Genomic DNA, 23,283 nt, shown 5'->3' with positions numbered 1-23,283 from the left:
TATTTTCTAACTCTAATGGATTTGTGGTATAAAATCAATTTTGTGTTTATAGGCTGAGGTATTTCTGAATAAATTTTTTACTGAAAGGTGAGATAAAATTAAGTATTATAAAATTTGTAATTATTACATAAGATTTTCAAAGTTATCGTGTAAAATATTTACCCATGTAAACATAAAATACAATATAAAAATTATTATTCATAAAGCGTGAACTATCATGATTAATACTGGTTTTTAGAAGAAGAAAAAGTCATCTGATTGGGAACAATTACATTTTGCAGATAAAATCAGGTCAAAATATGTTTGAAATTATTTTTTTTTTGTTTTACTAGCAATTAAGTTATGAATTATAATAATACAAAATAATTATAATAATAAAAATTACAATAAATAATAAATATATTAGTTCTCCATTAAAACTTTGATTGTTAAAATTCAACCTTTTGATCTGAAAATTTGAATTTCAATTGGTTTATAATATGTTTGCATTTTTTATTCTATAAACTTTGATATTTCAGAAAAAGTGTGCGTGGGTGTGTTTGTGTGTGTATATGTATGTGTGTATGTATATATGTATGTATGTATGTATGTATGTATGTATGTATGTATGTATGTATGTATGTATGTATGTATGTATGTATGTATGTATGTATGTATGTATGTATATATATATATATAATTATTTATTAATTTAGGAGCTGATGATTGTGCTATAGGCTCTGCTGATAAATCTGATGTATGTTTTAAAATTTATTTTTGAACCTTTTTTTGGTTTTAAACAAGCTTTTTTTAACTGAAAAGAAATCTTTCTTTTTCTGTTAGACATGTTTGCTAAAAATTAATGTTACTCCAAATACGTTTAAGGATAGGTAAACTTTTTGTGTTTTTCTTTTTTTTTTAATTAATGTGTGAGTGTGAATAGATGGTTTTTCATTTACTTAGTGGTCAGGGAAAACAAGTGGTTGTTTTCCCTGACCACTAAGTATATCATAAATCTTCTATCAATATACCTAAGGGGTTAAAATCAGTTCTAACATAAAATAAAAATAGGTTCTAGTTACAAGTCATGGTTAAGCAACTATAGAGAGACAATTTAATATTAATAAGATTGGATCCAAAGTTAATTTGAAAAAAAGATCAATGAAATCAAGAAAAATGATAGTAGACTATCATCAACAATAGAACTAACAGTTAAGTTTATAAAGTCTCTTAAAGGTGCATGTCAAAGATATCAGTTAGATCTTGAACAAGGGAGAAAGAATGCTAAGCAAAATAAATCCAATTATCAAATAGAAATTGTAACCACAGAAATCAGTGATGTAATAAAGTGAAAATTTTCCTATTAGATTCCTGCGATAATTTATAACTGAGTTTGTTAAAAATGATATTGGAATAATAATTAAAGGAAATGGTTTAAAAAGCTAGAGCAAAGAAAAACCTGTCGAAATTAAAATTTTGGAAAAAGCAGTACAAATATTGGAAGGAAAGAAGAAAATAGTGTGAAACTTATTTTCTTTGTTTTAAAGATATTTCTTTATTCTAGCTATTATTTTTAATAATTAATACTATATATAGTTAATAAGTCAGGGTAAAAGGGTTTTTTTGAACAAGTCAGGGAAAACAAGTGGGTTTTAAAGAAAAAAGTCAGGGAAATTACTTATATTTTTGAGTTAACTCAGGGAAATCTTTTATTGAGAACCTGTATAAACTCTGAATAAGTCTTTGGTATTTTATTAATTTAGAGTTTTTTCTTTATATATCTTTAAGTATGAAGACAGAAATGATGAAAGCTATTGATAACAATGACTTTAATCAAGCATCTAAGGTATAGAAACATTTGAATTTTTTTTTTTTTAATTGTTGTTAAGACTTTTTTTTAATCTATTAAATGATTTTTTATCCTTCAATATTATCATTTTTAAGTTGTTGTCAAAACTGAAAACCTTTGATGAACCTGTTTCTAATAACAGTTGCGGCAAAGTAAAATATCCTGCTTGCGAAAAGTAGGTTATAGTTTAGATTTTTAGTTTGACATTTTACCAGTTCTGATTTTAGATAACTTGTTCCTTATTTAAATGTCAAGAACTTAACTTTTGTCCTTAAAGCAAGGACAAGGAATAAAAAAGCTGCAATTTTTGTTATTAAGTTATTATTATTATTATTACTACTATTGTTATTATTATTGTTGTTGTTGTTTTAGTTGAAAACTTTTAATATTGAAAAGAAAAACTTTTTTAAAAATGATATTAAACTATCAAGAATTATTTTTTTATTGTTAGAAGTGTAGTAGAGTTAAAGAAGCATTTAATGTCTAAAAAACATGATTGGGATGAATCAAAAGCAAAGAGCGCAAGGATTAACTTCGATTTAAATCTAAAGAGAAAAGTACTTTCTCCCGTTCCAAAATCCGTAATTATAAAAAAACTATATGTGGTTTTTTACATTGCTCTAAAGAAGTTAAAAGAATTAATAACAAATATCAAAAAAGCTTATAATCAAAAGAGGAAATTAAAAAAGCAATGCTGTTTTCAAGGCCTGCTTTGGAAACATTTCTTGATGAGAATTCAGATATGAGCTCAAATGATGGAGTTTCTTCTGAATCTTTAGCAGAAGATGATTTATTAGAAAATAATTTTAATAGAGCTATTCATAATGACAATAATTTCCTGTGTAGTGATTCAAATGATGAAAACCAAGACTGGCTAAGTTTGCAATATTTAGATAAAAGGCTCCCTAAATCGAAATATAGTTTTCATGCTGGAGATAGCAAAAGTAATCTGTTTAATGTTGCAGGTATCAAAAATGAAAAAGATGCCTCATCATCAAAGTCAACATTTGATTCAGATGAATCAAATGTTGACTTTGATGATGGTGAAGATAAGTTTTATATGACTTCATCTGAAGAAGATAAGCTATTAGATGAATTTCTAATTTGGCTTTAAAGTGTTGAGGGTGGTAAAACCACTTCGGACTGCCCTGAAACATAAAAATGTTGTTTTAGGAGCTGTTCGTCATGCCACAGATGACGATGTAAATTACAAACATTTTGGGTGTGTTTCTTTCTTAAATTCTTGGATGTTAAAAATGCAAGAAGATAAAAAGCAGCCAGGAACAATAAAAACCTATTTAGGTTCTCTACAACTGTGTTTAGACTTTTGTATTTCTAAAGAAAAACTTGAAATTATTTCTAATGAAAAATACTCCAAGTTAAAAATCTCTATGAAGCAGTGGAAGCGTAGTTTGTGGAAGGGCACCCAGGAGAGACAACATGAAAAAGACATGAATGATTTCCACAACTTTCCGTCTTCTGTCAAATGTGCAAAAGACACAATTAAAACTTCTAAATCTTCCGGTTTTGTATTTACAAAATCCAATTATTGTTTGGTCAGATCATATTTGTTAGCGTATACAATTCTTAATAATGCCACAAGACCAGGAGCTTCCGCCAATATGACTATTGGTGAGTTCCGCAGAGCATTGTATAAAGAAAATTGTTATACAATTAGCATTAAAAAGCATAACACATCGTATAAGGGGCCTGCAAATATTGTGTTGACTTTTGAGCTTTACAATGAGCTAAATACATATATAGAGTTTTTTCAAAATAAACTTAATGGAATTTCTCTACCCACAGATACAGCGATTGTGTTTTTGAATTAAAATGGTGCTCCAATGGACTCATCAATGATTACTTCCCAGTTTCATTTATTTTGGAATCATGCTTTAGGCAAAAAGGTAAAGAAAGATTTTACTAAAATGACTCCAACATTAGTCAGAAGATTTACGACAACAAAAGTTCATCAAAATTTTCCCAGCTTGAAGCAAAATGTTGCACATCATTTATGTCACAGTTTAAAAGTGGCTGAAAGCAATTATGCCATATTTGACAAATATAATGCTGCGTCAAGTACAAACAATCAACTGTGTTTAATTCAAAGATCATTAACAGATGAGCAGGGTACAAAAATAGAAGAAAAGAAAAACATACCTTTGAATTTGTTTGAAAATGAAATAAACAAGGGGTCTATAAAATTAGCTGATGTAAAAAAAAAGTTGGCTAATTCTTCAGAAAACGTATGTAATGAAAAGGCCAAAAAAATAGTAGATAAAGTTTGATATGCTATCAAACGAAAAAAACTCACACAAATGCCAAATCAACAATTATCAGAAACAGACCCTAATTTTGACAATGTTGATTTTGTAAATGAAATTTCTTGTCCATTAAGCTTCCCTGTTTCACAAGTAATTCAAAAAAAAGTATATCCGCTTTGGAAAAGAAGAAAGTTACAGCACTGAAAGTAGTAACAATGGTGAAAGTTTGTTTTATGCTGCAAAGGACGTAGATAAATCTGAAGATTTTGACTATGATGATTATATTCCACCTTCTCCAGATAGTGCTGAGACATCTTTTAAAAGAAGTCGAAAAGAATTTACTAAAAAATATAGGAAGCTTATTTATACACATTTATCTAATGTAATATATTCAAATGAGCCAATTATGAAAGACAAGTTTGCGTTAATGTTGAAGAAACCAGAAAGAGAGGGTCTTGTAAAAAAGTTTGGTTTACAATCATTGATCGTAAAAATGAGAACTGAAAGAAAAAACAATATAAACGTTTTGTAAATAGTTTTTTCATTATTTAGGTGTCTTAAAACAAAAGTGAATTTACTATTTACTGCATTCTATTTTCATGTAAAAATTTAATAGTTTTGGACTGCGTGGAAGGCTTAAAGCAGAAATAGTTTGTTCATGTCTTTATTATGTTTGCAGATGTTGTTTTTTTTTGTACAAAATGAAAAATTATATTAAAACAACTATAAAAAACAGGTTTTTTTTATTAACGTTTATTTTTTTACGTTACTACAGTAGTAGTAGTAATAAATTAGTAGAAGTAATACTACTGGTTATATGTTTAACAGAAAGAGTGAAAATGAAATGGATGATATTAGGCTTGAAGAAGTTATTAGTGGAAATGAGAAAAATGTGATTAGGCATGTTGATAATATCCTTGTCAAAATGAAAGAGATAGAGCTAGGCGAGATGAAATTATTCATCTACAAAACAAATAATATTTTTCTAGACAAGGAGGAAATGTTGCTAGACATAATAATTAGTATACTACTTTGCTAGACTGTTCCAAATGTTGCTAGACAAAAAGTAATACTATTCCAGATCAAAATTGTTTAAGAGAAGTGAACCAGACCTGCCAGATAAAAAATACTTTGATGAAACACATTTTTTATGTTGCCATAATGGTAAGGTAGTTTTGCCTCCACATTCATGATTTCCACAAGTTTTACAAGATATATTTGCAGGGAGCTAAAAAGATCATAATTCCAATATAAATTTTTTATATTGGAATATTAGAAAATATGATAATGCCTATTATTATACTAATGCCTATATTAGAAAGAAATAATAATATTATACCAGTGGAATTATTTATTAGAAAGAAATATATTGTCCTGATTGTTGCAAGTAGGTTTTTGTTTATAAAATATTTATAAACAAAAACCTAGTTTACATAATAATTAGGATTGTGGTACACTAAAATAAGCATCTCTTGTCTAAATGACACAATTGGACGAGTCAAAAGCAAGAGAAATAAAGAATAAAAGAGTTTTAAAGCAACAGAAGAAATATTTATTTTAATTGAATAAATGTTACAAACTATTAGTTTTGCTAACATTATTTTTTTATACATAATATTATACAAAGCTGTTTAATAAGCTTTTATTTTTTACTGACTTAATTAATTTAATAATTAAATGTATGAAATGTAGTGTTTATGTCGTTAACTAAAACTTGTATGTTATTATATTTTTCAGATAATAAATCAAATGAATTCTTATTATTGATTTATTTACTAATAATCCTTATTACGAGTTGCTTACTGCTAGTTAATTAATGAACCTTCTAATAGTCGCGGAAAAGTATATATTGTCCTGTTTGTTGCAAGTAGGTTTTTGTTTATAAAATATTTATAAACAAAAACCTAGTTTACATAATAATTAGGATTGTGGTAGATTAAAATAAGCATCTCTTGTCTAAATGACACAATTGGACGAGTCAAAAGCAAGAGAAATAAAGAATAAAAGAGTTTTAAAGCAACAGAAGAAATATTTATTTTAATTGAATAAATGTTACAAACTATTAGTTTTGCTAACATTTTTTATTTAAACATAATATTATACAAAGCTGTTTCGGACTGTCTGAATTCCTTTATCAGAATCAAAGCAATTAAAAAATACCATAAATCTGAAAGAGCTAAAAACTTTGAAAGATAATTAGTACGTCACAATAAATAACAAAATTATGAGAACTCATATAAAAGCAATACTATCCTTTCCTAAAATTTGTTGCACAAAATAAATTACAAAGAAAAAAAACTATGCTTTTCAAATTTGACTTGTACGCATAACTATCTGCATTAAAAATTAATTTTTAATGCAGATAGTTATGCATACAAGTCAATTGTACGCATAACTATCGACACATTTGTTTTTGTTTGCATCAACTTTTTTTTTAATAATGACGAGTGATTACCTGCTCAAGCTATACTGCATATATATATATATATATATATATATATATATATATATATATATATATATATACATATATATATATATATACATATATATATATATATATATATATATACATATATATATATATATATACATATATATACATATATATATATATATATATACATATATATATATATATATATATATATATATATATATATATATATTTATATATATACATATATGTATATTTACATACATACATACATACATGCATCCATACATACATACATACATACATACATACATACATACATACATACATACATACATACATACATACATACATACATACATACATACATATATACGCAATAATATACTTCACGGATAATGCAGTTGCAAGTTGTTAATGCCTCCATATTTTAATTAAAATAAATGTTTTAAGACAATTGAAAACTATAAGAAAAAATTAGACAAAATGATAATAAGAGAGATTAAATTATTTAATGTCATATTTGCGCTCGCTTCAAGCAAACACCTCAGTAAAGGTTGTCAAGAACACTGTCTATTTGCCTATATTGAACAAAAATTACGCAATGGGGTACTTTTTAAGGCAGCTTGTAAGTCACCCAATTATTTGTTACTAAAATTTTACTTATCTGTGCGGTGGTGGAGCTATATAACTTCATAGTTTCGCTTTCAAAGAAAGACAATCAAATTCTCAAATGAAAAATTATCGGAGAAAAGTCTTACAAAAAATTATAGAAGAATCAGTCTGTTGCTGCTAAAAACCTTATAAAAAAGCTATTTTGTACCGCATACAATCACCTATAGAATAGGCTGTATTTGTGAATTTCAAGAAGGCGCTAATTTAATTTAACGGTTAATAGTGTTCAGCAGTCAGAACTGTTCAAAACCCAAATTTTTGAAGCAGCTTGCTAACCAATCCTACTTTACAGTGGCGAAAGTTATATTCTTACATAAAAACTCCAGAACACATTTAATAGCTTTGCAAGTAACAGTTACATAATAATACTTAGTATAAAAATAATTGAAAAGTCAACATTCAGTTAATACATAAAATGGTAAACTGCAATCAGCTCAGGCTTAATACTTAACAACTATATTTCTTAAGACACTGCACTACAAAGGACTCAAATAATCTTATTATCCAATACGTTCTGTGGACTCCAGAGAAATATATATAAATATATATATATATATATATATATATATATATATATATATATATATATATATATATATATATATATATATATATATTTATATATATTGTTTACAAAATGTACAAAATCCACTTATATAACATTTATTCAGGATCGTATGTAATACGAAAAAAGTCAGGATCGTAAGTAAACTTTTCTAATAATTACAAATCTTTTTTACTCAAGCTGTTTAGTTTTGATATTTTGTAGGTATGCTATTATATTTAAAAAAATTGACAAGGTTGGAAAAAACACGAAATGTATTGTCTCATCCAAGTGGAAATTTGAAACTTCAATTTTAGATTTGCCCCTCTCTTGATAACTTCATATAGCTAAAATGACATCATCTACTGCTTAGACCTTTAAAAATGATAGTCGAGGCTATTTCGTAAATCATTAAAGCTACAATTTTTTTGCGTATGTGATGTCACTTTGTGGCAAAAAAATAGAAAAACAAACTAGAAATAAGATTTTAAATTTTTAAAAAAACTCCTTCTATTAAAGATATATGGAATATATTTTTATGGTATATATTCTAATAAAGGCAAAAAATATTCATTTATTACTATTGTAGTAAATACAATCTCTTATCTGTGAAATGATATATCTGTACCAGTTTTATATGTTTTTATGCATTTGTATGCAACAAAATTAAAATTATTCAAAAAATTTTAGATAAATGCAAAAGAAACTTGACGCATTAAGGTTTATTTTGCCACAACCCAAAGCCAATGCGCAAAATTTTTTTTGCTTAACTTTTAGATTAATCATAAGAATGAACTTTTTTTTTTATGAATATGTTTTAGTGGTCTAAGAACTTCTTAGTTCCATTTGTATTACATACAAACATCTGTAAGTGTAAATGTCTTTAGCATATGTTGAGTTGGCAGGCATTATAAGGAATAATCGCGTATAATATATCTATAAAATGAGAAAATTTTAAAATTTTATTTTAAATTTTAGAAATCTTTTTTGCTATATTATTATTTTTTGCTATAAATATATAAGCAAGATTTAAAAAATTTCAAAATTTATTACGCAAAAAGGAGATATTAAACCTCCCAAAACAACACTGATGACAGCGCACTTAACCACTCAGCTATCAATGAAATGCATTTAGCAGAAAAACAAACCTAATTATAAGTCTCTCATAAGCTCTACGTATGCGCAAAGGTGCGCATGTTAATTTTTTTGCTCTTAAAGTTTTTTTTCAGAACGAAATTATTTTACTAAAAAATATTAAAGTAAGTAAAAAATATGCATAGAAATAATCGGTGTGGAATAGATATGTATAGAAATGGTAGGTTTGGTAAAGACCCGTATTTTAGGGATCCAAAAAGCTAGGATACAAAAGGAAAAAGCATAAAAAAGTTTGATTTGGAATAGACTTACAAAGACCTGTATCTTTTATGGGTCCAATCTTAACTAGTTGAAAATAATGACCCAAAAAAGCAATTGTCGAAATAAAACAGAATGGCCCCTGAATGGTTAGTGCAAATCCACAAACATTATATGCAAATGCATCATCGCAGCTAAAAACCAACCAATAAAGTTTATATTGGATTAACGGAAGGTGAATGGAAAACCAGATTAATTATAGTAACTAATTATAGTTTATTTATTAATATTTAATTTATAAAAATAAAATATATATTCAAAACTTTCTAATAAAGCTGAACATTTGGTAACTAGATTTACATACCAGTTGGACACAAGTCACCTATACATAACTGTGATTCTAATATTGAAATACTCTGACAGTTTCCAACACAAGTTCTGTTTCTTGTTTGCTGACATGAAACTGAACAGCTTCCAAATGATGACCAAACACCCAAAATTGCTTTAAAAAAGTGTAAATAAACATTTATTTTATATATATACAGGTACTGAAAAAGTTTAAAACTACTTAACAATTTTGGGTAATTTCATTATCCTTTCAATGAAACTAATATTGAACTTTGATGTTCTTCATCAAAATTGAAGTTCTTCCTTGGCCTGGAAATAGTCTGGATCATAATCTGATTGAAAATTTGTGGAAATACATCAAAGATAATCTTGATAGAACCAAATGTACATCTACAGAATCCTTGAAGGATGAAATCAGACGAGTTTGGTGTCTGGAAGCTAATAAAGATCAGTGTTCAAAGTTGGTTGAAAGTATGCCTAGAAGACTTCATCTGGTGATTAAAAACAAAGGATATCTATGTAAATATTGATATAAATATTTACATTGCTTTGTTTAAATGTATTTATTAAAAAGTTTAAATGTTTAAAATGTATTTATTTTCATTTGAATTCAATACATTTGTGTGTGTTTGTTTATTGATCGCTTAATGTGTGTGCAATTGAATGCGGTGTAAATTCCTTTAGGTTTTTATTAAAGCATGTTATATATATATATACAAAATTTATCATCAAAGTTCAATATTAGTTTCATATATTGAAAAAATAATGAAATTATGCAAAATTGTTAAGTGGTTCTAAACTTTTTTCGGTACCTGTATATATATATATATATATATATATATATATATATATATATATATATATATATATATATATATACATATATATATATATATATATATATACATATATATATATATATATATATATATATATACATATATATATATATATATATATATATATATATATATATATATATATATATATATATATGTATATATTTGAGGACAGCCTACGCAATGGCGGCAAGAATTAGTCAAAACTATATATATGTGTATATATATTTATATATATATGTGTTTATATATGTGTATTTTATATATATGTGTTTATATATGTGTATATATATTTTTATATATATGTGTTTATATATGTGTATTTTATATATATGTGTTTATATATGTGTATATATATTATTATATATATGTGTATATATATATGTATATATATGTGTATATATATATATATATATATATATATATATATATATATATATATATATATATATGTATATATATATATATATATATATATATATATATATATATATATATATATATACATTTATATATATATATATATATATATATATATATATATATATATAAAAATTTGTAAAAAACACTTATTTATCTTTCTTCTTCTAGTTGAATTTTCACCATTGCTGTATCATCAGGAAGAGTTACTAAATCTCAAAAAAAAGAGATTTTTTGAGATTTAGTAACTCTTCCTGATGATCCAGCAATGGTTAAACTTCAAGTAGAAGAAAAAGTTAGATAAGTGTTTTTTACTAATTTATTATTGCTCTGTTCTTTAAGAACATTGAGAATTCTATTTGTAAAATACAGTAACATAATTTACACTAACATATTTATATATATATATATATATATATATATATATATATATATATATATATATATATATATATATATATATATATATATATATATATATATATATTAGTAGGATAGCCTACGTAATGGCAGCAAGAATTAGTCAAAACTTTAAACTAGTTCTAATTATTTTTTTATTCTTTTGAGGACATAACTACTACATTATCCTTTATTTAGCTATGACCCGCTATATAGGTATAAAATATTTCAATATATAGTGAGCTACCTGCTCACAACATAGCTATTATACAACATGATATTAAACAACCTTTTATATAGATACTACATAACCTGTTATATAGCTACTACATAGCCCACTCATAGCTACTACCTAGCCAGCTTTACAGCTACTATATAGTTCATGGCCTGCAACATAGCTAACACATAACCATAAACCCACTACATGTCTATACATAAAATATAATATTCAATATGTTTTAAAAAAAATTTTAAATAACATATTACACTAATTTTAGTGGTGAAGAAACAAACAACAGTTACTTACAGGGACAAAAAAATTTAAAAGGACATTTTCATGCCCCTGTATACATTTTGCTTTTGTAAGTTTTTTTTTACATTCAAATTGTCCCTGTGTAACTTTTATGCAAAAAAGAAAAGAATTACAGAATTTAACTAATAGGTCTGAATTAAAAAAAGGTTATTGTTAGAGTTATATTTTTCTTTTCTTTAAATAATCAGCTTTGTAAACAAATAAATAAAAAAATGTATTTATATACTAAAATTATTAGAAATTCTTATTTATGTCAATATTAATAATTTTTTTTTAACAAATTATATTTTTAAAGAAATAACTATATAAATAAAAATATTAAATATAAAAAATAATTAAACAAAATTAACCAAAACTAATTTATAAAACCTATGTTTACATCAAAATAACAAACTTAAATAATATTTGAAATAAAACTAAAATAAAAAATGCAAAGTTACTGGAAACAAGCTTTTCATGCTCAACTAAGTACACTTAACTTTGTAATAAACAAATTTTATCAATGTGTTATAATTGAAAACTTATTATACAGCACAAAGAACAAAAGCCGCAATTAATTATTTAATTTATACTTATTTATATAAAAAACATTGTTGTTTTTCTTATTATATTTATAATAATTATATATTATTAATAATAATTTAAGTATTTTTCCAAATCTAATGCTTTAATTAATCTTCAAATTTTTAATTAAATTTAAATATAATTAGTTCATTTATATTTATGACATAGTTAAATACTCATATTATCAATATTTAATTTTTAACATACCTGTTTGACACAAGTCCCCTAAACAAGGTTCTGAATCAGTTGTAGTTACATTTTGACAGTTTCCTGTGCAATTTCTGACTCTTGTATGCCAGCAGGATGATGAACAGATTCCGTAATCTGACCATGCACCCAATATTACTATCAAAGAATATTAAAATTAGAAAAAAACATGTTACACAACTAAAATTTTATTATTACTGTTTAAATAACCAACACGAATGAATGAATTAATGATTTAACAATTCAACTATAAGTCTTTTTCTTTTGTGTAATTTTTACATTCTAATAGATTTTCTACATCCACTCCTCAACCTTATTGTAAGCATTTAACATCTAACATTTTCTTCCAATTATTTACTTCAATCAAATGCAAAATTCTTCAAAAAGATTTTGCTTTTTTCTTATTTAAAAATTAAAAAAACTATGTAGTGGAATATAGCCCATATCTTATATTTCCTCTATTCTACTAAATATATATAGCTTGCCAAATTTTTTTAATGCCTAAAATATAAATATTGAGATGTTTTGGTTTAAAACATTTTTTAAGATTTAATAAAAATATAATGAAAAAAAAGTAAACAAATTATTAATTCCATAATAAAAATGATTAACCAATTAATTCTAATAAGTTTAGTATCACTAAATTCAATGTATTGATATTAACATTTTAATATGTATTGGTATTATTTATTGATAATAAATTTATTAATATTAAATTTGATTAATATCACATAAAACCAATTAGTCTTTAAATACAAAACTAATTTTATAAATATATAACTAACTCTATTAATATAAAGTTGATTCGATAAGTTAATTTTATATTATTGAAAATAATTTCAATAATGTAAATTTTATATTATTGAAATTAGTTTCAATATTGTAAAATAAATTAATCTTATCAAATCAAACATTAAATGGAACTTACACACTTTTTCTTTGTAAAGTTATGTTGTTTTTTTATGCGCTTTTTGTTATAAAAAATTTGTTTATATATAAAAATTATCTCTATGATCAAACTTCAAATATAAAATTTTGCTTTTTTTTTTTTTTTTTATAAAAATTTAAAAAATACTGCTATAAAAGTGTGCTCATTTACTTAATAAACTAATATAACATTTTTCTTGTTTCTATCAAACGACATCTTTCACAATCATGTAAGTCAACATGATTGTGAAAGATGTGGTTTGTTTAAAAACAAAAAAAATGTTATATTATTTTATTAAGTTGGTTTTCACTGACATCATCCATAATTTTAAATTATGGATGATGTCAGTGAAGAGCAGAAGGAATGGTTTCATCAGGAGATAAAATAGATAAAAAAACAATGGATAGTGGAATATCAACATGGTAAATGATGAAATTACATAATTTGATTTCAAAATTTAGAAAACTAATTTGATCTGCTATAATATACTGCAATAATATTTCTTTTAAATTCTGAAAAGCACAAGCATGATTTTATAAAAAGGTTTATCATATTTTTTATAGTCATAAAGAATCTTTATCTGGTATTCCTACCAGGTACAGATTCATTGTTATCTAGGAAAGTATTTTCCTTTTCTTTTTGATATTTATTGTAGGTACTGCTCTAAAGAGGTAGCGTCTCTTGTGCCATCTACTAAAATTCATTCTCGTGTTACTCGTCATTCGATTAAGTCTCATCCTTTTTCTGTGACTGTTCCTAAGTGCTCCAAAAACACTTATTTGTCTAGTATTTTTCCTCAAACATCAGCTCTTTGGAATTCGCTTCCTTCATCTTGCTTTCCTGATTCAAATAATTTGCAATCCTTTAAATCATCCGTCAAACGTTATCTTGCTCTACAATCTTCATCTTTTCTCTTTCAGTAACTTCCAACTTTAATTAGTGGCTGCTTGCAGCCTTGTTGGAAGCGAAGATGTTTAAAAATAAATAAATAAAAGATAAAAATCTGTTAAGCCACAAAATTAAAATCATGGGCCTCGGAACCGGGGCCAGAGCCCTCCGAGAAAAAAATGATGGCGCCCTTTTAGTTGTGCCTTTAAAAAATTATTGCCCCTGAAAAAAAAAATTTTTTTTAAATTGTTAAAAAAAAATTGTTTAAAATATATCTATTTAGAAAAATATATATATTTTTGTATTAGTTTTTTTTTTGGTCTTCTTGTCTATTTTTTTATGAGAGTCCTTCCAAAATTGGCTAAAAATAAGAAACTTCTTAATGATGGAAGTTATTATTTATAAATCAAGATTGTTTTGTTGAATTGAATAATCAAGTTTTAATTAGTTGTTCTTAGGTAATATAAAATTCCTATATATATAAATATTAAAGCAAAAAATTTCTAATAATGATTTTATTCTTTATATATATTATAATTATATAATAGAAGTATTTATTATATTATATATTGACTAAATTTTATTTTTTAAATGTCACTATTAAAAAAAAGGTAACTACTATATGCTATCATGCCTAGCATTTGGACTATATAATGGTAGCCAAAGGCCAAGCTATCTATATTAAAAAAATATATATGATAGATTATGTATATATCTATTTATATAATCAAAATATTAAATACTATTTATATGATTTATTTTTATATGATTTCTGATGTGATAATAGCTGATTGTTATAAAACTTTATTGTTACGTTTATAAAATTCTTGTCATAATGTTATTAAAGTTAATTGATGTAATTTATTAGTCAAGTCATAAGCTATTTTTGTATATAATTACGCCCTCGAGAATTTTTGTTTCTGTATAAAAGTTGTAAATAGAATTTAATAGAGAGAGTCAAAAAATAAAAGTAAAACAAAGTTGTCGTAATAACAAGCTATTTCGGCAGTATGGCATCTATGGCGAAAATGATTGGAAAGTTTGATGGATCTGGAGATGTTGCAGGGGGCTAAAAAAGATCAAACTGGTGGGAGAGCTGCAAAATATGGGCGATCTTTCATTGATCATTCCGCTGTTTCTTGTAGGCAGTGCGTTCGCATTATATGAGCAACTTGGGGGGAGCCAAAAAACCGCCGCTGCGGACATTGAAAAAGCTCTACTAGATGCATTTGCAGTCGATGGTTTTCAAGCTTACGAGCAGTTCAGAGATTGTAGATGGAATGACAGTAAATCTGTTGATGTGTATTTGGCCAGTTTACGTCAACTTATGGGTTTGGCCAACATTGAAAGCGAAGAATTATTGCTAAGAGCATTCATAACTGGATTGCCGGGTGAAATTTCAAAGCAGCTACGAGCACAAGTGAAAATATTTGGGATCAGGTTACAGGATGCATTAAACCATGCACGAGTACTCATGACGGAAAAAACGAAAGATGAGTATGTTTCAACAAAAATCTCTGGTTTCTATAAACATGTTAAAAAACCATCCGCTACTGATTTTAACTGCTACAAGTGTGGCAAGCCTGGACATGTTGCCAGAATCTGTTTTTCGAAGAAACAAATTGTTAATGATGGAATAAAATGCTTTAGATGTGAAGAATCGGGACACATTGCAAGATTTTGTTCATTGCGTCAGGGAAACTCAAATGGGGAATTGCGAGTGCCAGCTGTTTTCCTAAACAACTAACGGCGCTTCCAATATGCACTGTGCAAGTGAACACCTTTGCTGGAAAAGCACTGGTTGACAGCGGATATACTCGAACTATTATTTCAAACAACATGGCTCAGAAAGCCGGTGTTCGTATCAGAAGAAATGAACTAATGGTGTTGGCTGTTAATGGAGAATTTGTGAAAACGGAGGGAGAAGCTACAGTAACATTGATTATTGAAGGAAAAAAGCTCAAAACATCAGTAATGGTTCTGAAAAGTGTTGTCAACGGTATTGATGCTATTATTGGTATGGATGTCATTAATCGCTAAATAGGAGTGCATTGTACAATGGAAAAATTGAATTTGGTTTCGTTTCAATTCATGCAGAGAAACAAGTTGTTGGTATAAAGGACAAGGATTTTGATGCTTATTTTGATGGTACAAAGTGGACTGCTAAATATAAATGGAAACAAGGTCAACCACAACTGAGAAATTCTGTCGCGCAGTACAAAGTAAAACCCCAGTTGTTACATCAATTTAATGATGAGATGGGTAAAAAATGGCTGGTTGAAACCATGCAACAAAGAAGAAAAAAGTACAAAAGGGATTGTCCCGTTAATGGCTGTTGAGCAAGAAAATAAAGGAAAGATACGACCTGTTCTGGATTTTCGCGAATTGAATCAGTATGTGAACTCACATAATGCCTCAAGTGACGAATGTGATGAAAAAGTTAGAAAATGGAGAACTGTTGGTGACAAATTTCCAACGCTTGATCTTAGATGCGCCTATATGCAAATACATATCGATCCGAGTACACGTCTTGGTTTTGGGCTAAATTCTGCCCCAAAAATAATGTCTTCAGTCTTAGGCAGTGTGTTGAATCTCAATGCAGGTATTAGTGAAGCAACTGACCACTACATTGACGACATAATTGTTAATTTGGAAAAGACATCAGTTGAAAAGGTCGTAAATCATTTAGCGTGTTATGAATTGGTAACAAAAGAGCCGGTGCAATGTGATACTGCACGAGTGTTGGGTTTGCAACTTTTTAGAAATGAAAAAAAGGAGCTTTGTTGGAAACGTGGAAACATCATTCCAAAGTCACAAGATATCAAAACTGAAAAGTAACATGACGGAAACTTTTTTCAATATGTGGACACTTATTGGGTCACTATCCTATTGGAGGGTGGCTTAGAACTGCCTGCAGTTTTATAAAACGTCATAGTAAATGAAATACTTGGGATGATCTAATTGGAGATCAAGCTCAGTCAAGGTTAATCCAAATATTGCGCCAATTAGAAGTTTGTGATTCTGTGAGAGGGAAATGGAATGCTAAAGGGATTCAAAATGGAGCAACATTGTGGTGTGATGCTAGCAGCATCACACCACAATTTTTGGGGGTTATTATAGAATACGATGGCATAATAATTGAGGATGCAGCCTGGCTTCGAAGTATAAATGATGTTATGCATATTAATATTGCTGAATTAGATGCTGTGGTGCGTGGGATAAACCTAGCTGCTAAGTGGGATATAAAGAATTTGTCAGTATTCACTGTTTCAGTAACAGGTCATGGATGGCTATAAAGTATGCTGACTGAAAGTCATAGGATTTGATCAAATGGATTATCAGAAATGCTTATTAAAAGAAGACTTTCTCTATTGCAAGACCTAATAAAAGAATATAATATAAACATCACATTAAAATGGGTTCCGTCCTCTAAAAACAAAGCTGACATGTTGACAAGAGTTCCAAAGACTTGGTTAAATGAGCTTTCACGAAGAAGTACTAAAGAGCTATGTGGAGTAAGTATTGCTGAAGAAATTCCTAATTGTCTCTCAAAGCATCATTTTGGCGTTAATTGGACAATGTTTACAGTGCAATGAAGACTTCCGCACGTATTAAGAAAAGATGTTGAAGAATGTGTTCGCAAATGTTTTCAATGTAATTCAATTGATCCAGCGCCAATAAAATGGGAAAATGGAGTGCTAGATGTACCAGACACATGGTATCGAATTGCTTGTGATGTGACTCACTATAAAGGGTTGCCATATTTAACAATGATTGACTGTGGACCAAGTCGGTTTGCAATTTGGAGAAAGTTGCCTCGCGAAGATACCAAAAATGTAGTAAGTCAATTGGAATCTGTATTTAGGGAGCATGGCCCACCGCAAGAACTGTTAATAGATAATGGAGCGGTGTTTAACTCTAGTGAATTTTCAAATATATGTGAAAAATGGTGTGTAAAAAAAAAGTATAGATGTGCATATAGACCATCAGGAAATGGGATTGTGGAGCGTAACCACTGCACAGTAAAACGAACAGCTGCGAGGGCACAAATATGTCCGTTAGTAGCGGTATTTTGGTACAATGCAACACCAACGGTGGGAACAAACGAGGAATCTGCACCTGCTTCTTAAAATAATAAGTAGGTTTGGCGTCTACCAATTCAAGAGGAGAAAAACACTGAAACTCAGGAAAGATCACGACAAGTTATGAAAACTATAGAATTGGAAAAAAAGTTTATGTTCGCCCCGCTTATGCAAAGTGCACTTCAGTTTGGAAAATTGGTACTGTAACTGACATACTCACAAACACAAATATTAGAATTGATGGTGTACCAAGACATGTGCGAGACGTGAGAATAGCTCCTGCCTCAAATTCTTCAAACGCTTCAAGTAAAAATGTTATCAGTGAAGAGGTTGACAATGATGAAAGTGATTTAGAAGATTTAGACATTTTTGCTGCACGAGAGAAAGGAACTGAAGAAACAGTTGTTGACGCTGAGGAGGAAGCTGACGGCAGAGAAATCATCGATAATTTATTACCAGCGATCAGACGATCAACCAGAGAAAGGAGAAAGCCAACATATTTAAATGACTATGTTACTTAAGAACTTCAGTTCTTGGGGTGATGTGATAATAGCTGATCGTTATAAAACTTTATTGTTACGTTTATAAAATTCTTGTCATAATGTTATTAAAGTTAATTAATGTAATTTATTAGTCAAGTCATAAGCTATTTTTGTATATAATTACGCCCTCGAGAATTTTTGTTTCTGTATAAAAGTTGTAAATAGAATTTAATAGACAGAGTCAAAAAATAAAAGTAAAACAAAGTTGTCGTAATAACAACTGATATGTTTTTATGATTACGTATTTTTATGATTACTGATTACTTATCTAAAACCTTTCAACAGACACGTATGTCTGCTTCTGAAGAAAGGGACTGTCAAGGAATGTTGACTGTCAAAACACTCATGGATATGCGAAATGAGGAGTGGTTCAATTTGTGGTGGCAAAAAATTCAGAAGCATGCCAATGATTTCCCGGACCTCGAGGAACCCAAGCTTCCGAGAAAAAGGAAGATGCCAGCACGGTATGAGGAGGGTTGTAGTACCACATATCATTATGTTGAGACAACCATTCAGTACTATTGCGCCACATACTACAATGTAATTGATTCTTCTGTTGACACTATCAAATATCATTTTGATCAAGCAGGACAGAAACAACTTGAAAAGCTGGAGAAACTTTTGCTTTCTGAAGATGTCACAGATATCATAGCATGGATAAAGAAGACATACTCAGATATTGACACGGACTTACTAGATGGGCTATACAGAACAATGTTTGATGAAATTCCAAGGTATGTCAGTGATGTTGTCTCACATCTCACACAGTTTTCCTCTTCTCAATTATCTTCTATTTCTGAAGTTGTCAAATTGCTCAAGCTGATTCTAGTTACGCCAGCAACAGATGCAGTTAGTGAACGAGCATTTTCAACAATGAGAAGACTCAAAACTTTTCTGAGAACGACGATGAAATAATTTGGCAATGTTACACATCTATTCAAACTGTGCAAACCAACTTGATCCAGAAAAAGTGATAACAGAGTTCTGTAGGGATCATCCTTATAGAACAAATTTATTCGGATTTTAGTGACTTTATTTTGAACTTTATTTTGTACTACATGTGTATACAGTTTTATGTACCTACAACCTAAACTTTTTTATATTATTATAAATTATTTTTGGTCATTATCAGCCTTTTGTATTCTCATTTTATATAGAATCTAATATGTACTATAGTACCCATATATTCTCTATTCAACAAATACAAAATAATAATATGTAATTTTAATATGTATAACTCCAAAGAAACATATAAAACAATATTTATTTTTGGGGGTACACCAAAGGAATGCGCTTTTTTCAGTGTGGGCCCCCCCAGTTTACAAAAGCTTCCCAGGCCCCTGAAAATTGACAATACCTTTATATTATGTGTTTGTTAACATCAACAGGTAAAAAACAAATAATTTTTAAAAATTGGTAGACTCTAAGACGAGATTTAATTCTTCTATTATATTTCAAACCATTATTTAATTTGTCTCAAGATGACTCAAAAAAATGTTTCTTAAAATCTAACATTTTCAAATAAATTAAACATAAAATATTCATAAAACTATTGCAAATCTACATACCATTAGGACACAAGTCACCTAAACAAGATTGTGTTTGCGTTGTTATTGCATTTTGACAGTTTCCACTGCAACTTCTGCTTCTTGTTTGTTGGCATAAAACTGAACAGTTACTAAATGATGACCACAAACCAAATGAGGCTGAAAAAAAGTTGAAAATGCTCAAATTAAAAAAAAAAGTTTCATCTAAAATTAAAATTCATGATAACATAATTAGATAATATAATGACTAAAATAACTATTCTCTATTTATGTGTAACTATGTATTATAGAAATAGTTAATTATACAATTGATTATATTCAATTAATTATTCAACTAGTTAATTATATAATTAAATAAAGTCATATTTAACTTTATTTAAATCATTTCAAGAAATAATGTGTAGTCCAATGAAATCTTTTCAACTGAATAATCAATTTTGCAGTCTCAATTAACTCTTTAAATGAACAAACAATCAAGGGCATATAAACAAGTTTTATTTCGAAATAACAGAAAGCAAAAAATGATAAATAAAATAACTTACGAGAACAAAAGTCAGTAGTACAATTTATTGTTTGGTTAGTTTCTACTCCTGTACATTGACCAGTACAATTTCTATATCTTGTTTTCGTACATTGAATTGAGCACAGACCAAATGATGACCATGCAGTAGCATCAAATTGCTCTATGAAAAGTGATTTATAATTTTTTTTTTTAACTTGATAATTTATATTTTTTTAAACTTTAATTTTAAAATAACAACTTAATTAAAACTTAATTACCGTAACTGTCATTAATTACTTGATTAACTACAGATAATGCCAATGATGCAGATTGAAAGTCTGAAAATTGCAGAACAGGAAACTGTCTTTGAATAATACCTTTTGTTAAAATGTTGTATTGATCAGTACCTTGAGAAGTTGCATCATTTAAATAAACCACATATGTTTTTGGAGTGTCTGATAGCAAGTAAAATGATCGTAAGGTATCACTCACAGAAGAACCAAGTTGAGGCCCTGATGTCAAGACTACTAATGCGGTGGAAAAGCTTTCGTTAATGCCACACAAGTTAGATAGAAGGTTCTTCTTACCTTCATAAACTCCACTTACTATATCAATATTCGTTACTGCATCATAATTGTTTGTCAGTGCATCTACATTTGACTTGAATTGTCCCAATGTAGATAAAGAATTGCAACTAATCTTTCCAGAGGTGGAGCTATCTTGAAACTGCACAACATCTACCCGACGAGTTGCTGAAATACCAAAGGCATCTACAAAATTCTTTGCAAAGTTTTTTAAATATTGAAAGTGATTTCCATCAAAGTTTTCATTGAACCAGTGTTCATTAAAACGTATAGATGAATCCAAAAGTAACGAAACAGAAATTTTATTCTGACCTAAAACCAAACACAAGATTTTAGATAAAGATTTAAAAAATAGAAATGAATATTTATTTTGCCCGCAAGTGTTTTTTGAAAGCTTTTTATCATTTTAATAACATAGGTTATAGCATATATAGTACCTAAAATATATTTACTTATATTTAAATATATATATATATATATATATATATATATATATATATATATATATATATATATATATATATATATATTTATATATATATTCTTCATTACTATTTAGTCTCTTGCAAAAGTTTATGTATGCAACTTAAAATAATTCTTAGTTTTGTGTATGTCACCTGTGAATTTCATTTCAATAAAATGGATTTACCTAAAAAATACTTAAATGATTCTAAACTTTTGCAAGAGACTGTATTTGTCGCAAACGTTATTTTTAATATTTGAGCAATTTAATTGTCAACTAAATGTTAAAACAATTAAACATTTATGGAGTGCATTTAATTTTATCATTTTAAAAGTCATAAAAATTTAATTCCAAGTTTTTTGTGTTGATTTTTTTTTTTTTTTTTTCACCTTATACATTTTTATTTTTGTTTTATTGACGGGTTTCCCTAACAACCGGAAAACTAATTCATTTATAGAAAAGGGGTTGTCCATAAAGTAACCACGTTTTTATTTCGATGCATTTTACTAGACGCTTTTTTGAGTACCTTCCACTTCCCTAAAAGTACCTACGCTTTTAACCTACTTTCCCAACATTTTATGATATTTTTTTTAGTTTAGTGTCTCCTTACTATTATAATTGACCCCATGCCCCTTATCTCATATACGCCATTCGCAGACCCATCTCCCTCTCCGAGCATGTTTACTTTATGGACAATCCCTAACCGCACTGAAGTGTACATACATCAACTGACTTAAATAGAGAAAATATGCAGGGAGTGTACAAACATCGAACAAATTAATTAGGAGAATTAGCAACCTAGCAATTTATATTAAAATCTATTTTAAGTTTTTGAATCTTTAATGGGTTTGTTTATTACTCTCTAACTAATTGTAAGAGGATACGGGAAGAGTAACTTTGCAATTTGGGAAAAAAGTCTCAAAGATTTTAGAATAATTTAATAAAATAATAAAGATGATGAGCGGCACAATTGAAACAAAAGATGAAGATTTACTTCAACTTTTCTTTATCCTTTTTTTATTCAATTTTAAAATATTTTGATGTGCTTTAAAATATATTGCAGCCAGATAACAGCAACATTATTAATATCAAAAAAGCTTTTATAAAGTTTGAGTTACCCATAAATTTTGTACTTGCATCACTGATTATGTTCCCGGATCGATCTTTAACGATAGCGAGAAAACACACGAATCCAAATGAAAAAACACGTCAAAAGAACTGATTTTATTGGATAATGTGTAAGTTTGATACCTTTTTATATCTTGATGTGATTTTCATGACATTGACAGCAAATTCTTTTTTAACGGCAATAACATAGATTCAATACCTAACTCACT

At 27.7% G+C, this 23,283-nt stretch overlaps 1 protein-coding gene across 5 annotated transcripts in view; it reads right to left on the bottom strand.

The window, feature by feature from the left end:
* LOC100200012 (uncharacterized) overlaps positions 1 to 23,283 on the bottom strand; it is a 114,846-nt gene that overhangs the window by 77,371 nt on the left and 14,192 nt on the right. For 3 of the 5 annotated variants that reach the window (XM_065807360.1, XM_065807364.1, XM_065807361.1), the window contains exons 3-7: positions 21,178 to 21,802; positions 20,940 to 21,080; positions 20,419 to 20,556; positions 12,411 to 12,548; positions 9,466 to 9,603 (exon numbers count right to left, since the gene is read on the bottom strand). In XM_065807360.1, coding sequence (XP_065663432.1) covers positions 9,466 to 9,603; positions 12,411 to 12,548; positions 20,419 to 20,556; positions 20,940 to 21,080; positions 21,178 to 21,802 — 1,180 coding nt within the window. The remainder of the gene's footprint in view (positions 1 to 9,465; positions 9,604 to 12,410; positions 12,549 to 20,418; positions 20,557 to 20,939; positions 21,081 to 21,177; positions 21,803 to 23,283) is intronic. The other 2 variants (XM_065807362.1, XM_065807363.1) reach the window with 1 other exon arrangement.

The sequence above is a fragment of the Hydra vulgaris genome, chromosome 10, assembly GCF_038396675.1.
Source record: "Hydra vulgaris chromosome 10, alternate assembly HydraT2T_AEP".
NCBI lineage: Eukaryota > Metazoa > Cnidaria > Hydrozoa > Anthoathecata > Hydridae > Hydra > Hydra vulgaris.
The sequence above is the reverse complement of the archived record's forward strand: the minus strand, read 5'-3'. Positions and strand labels throughout refer to the sequence as shown.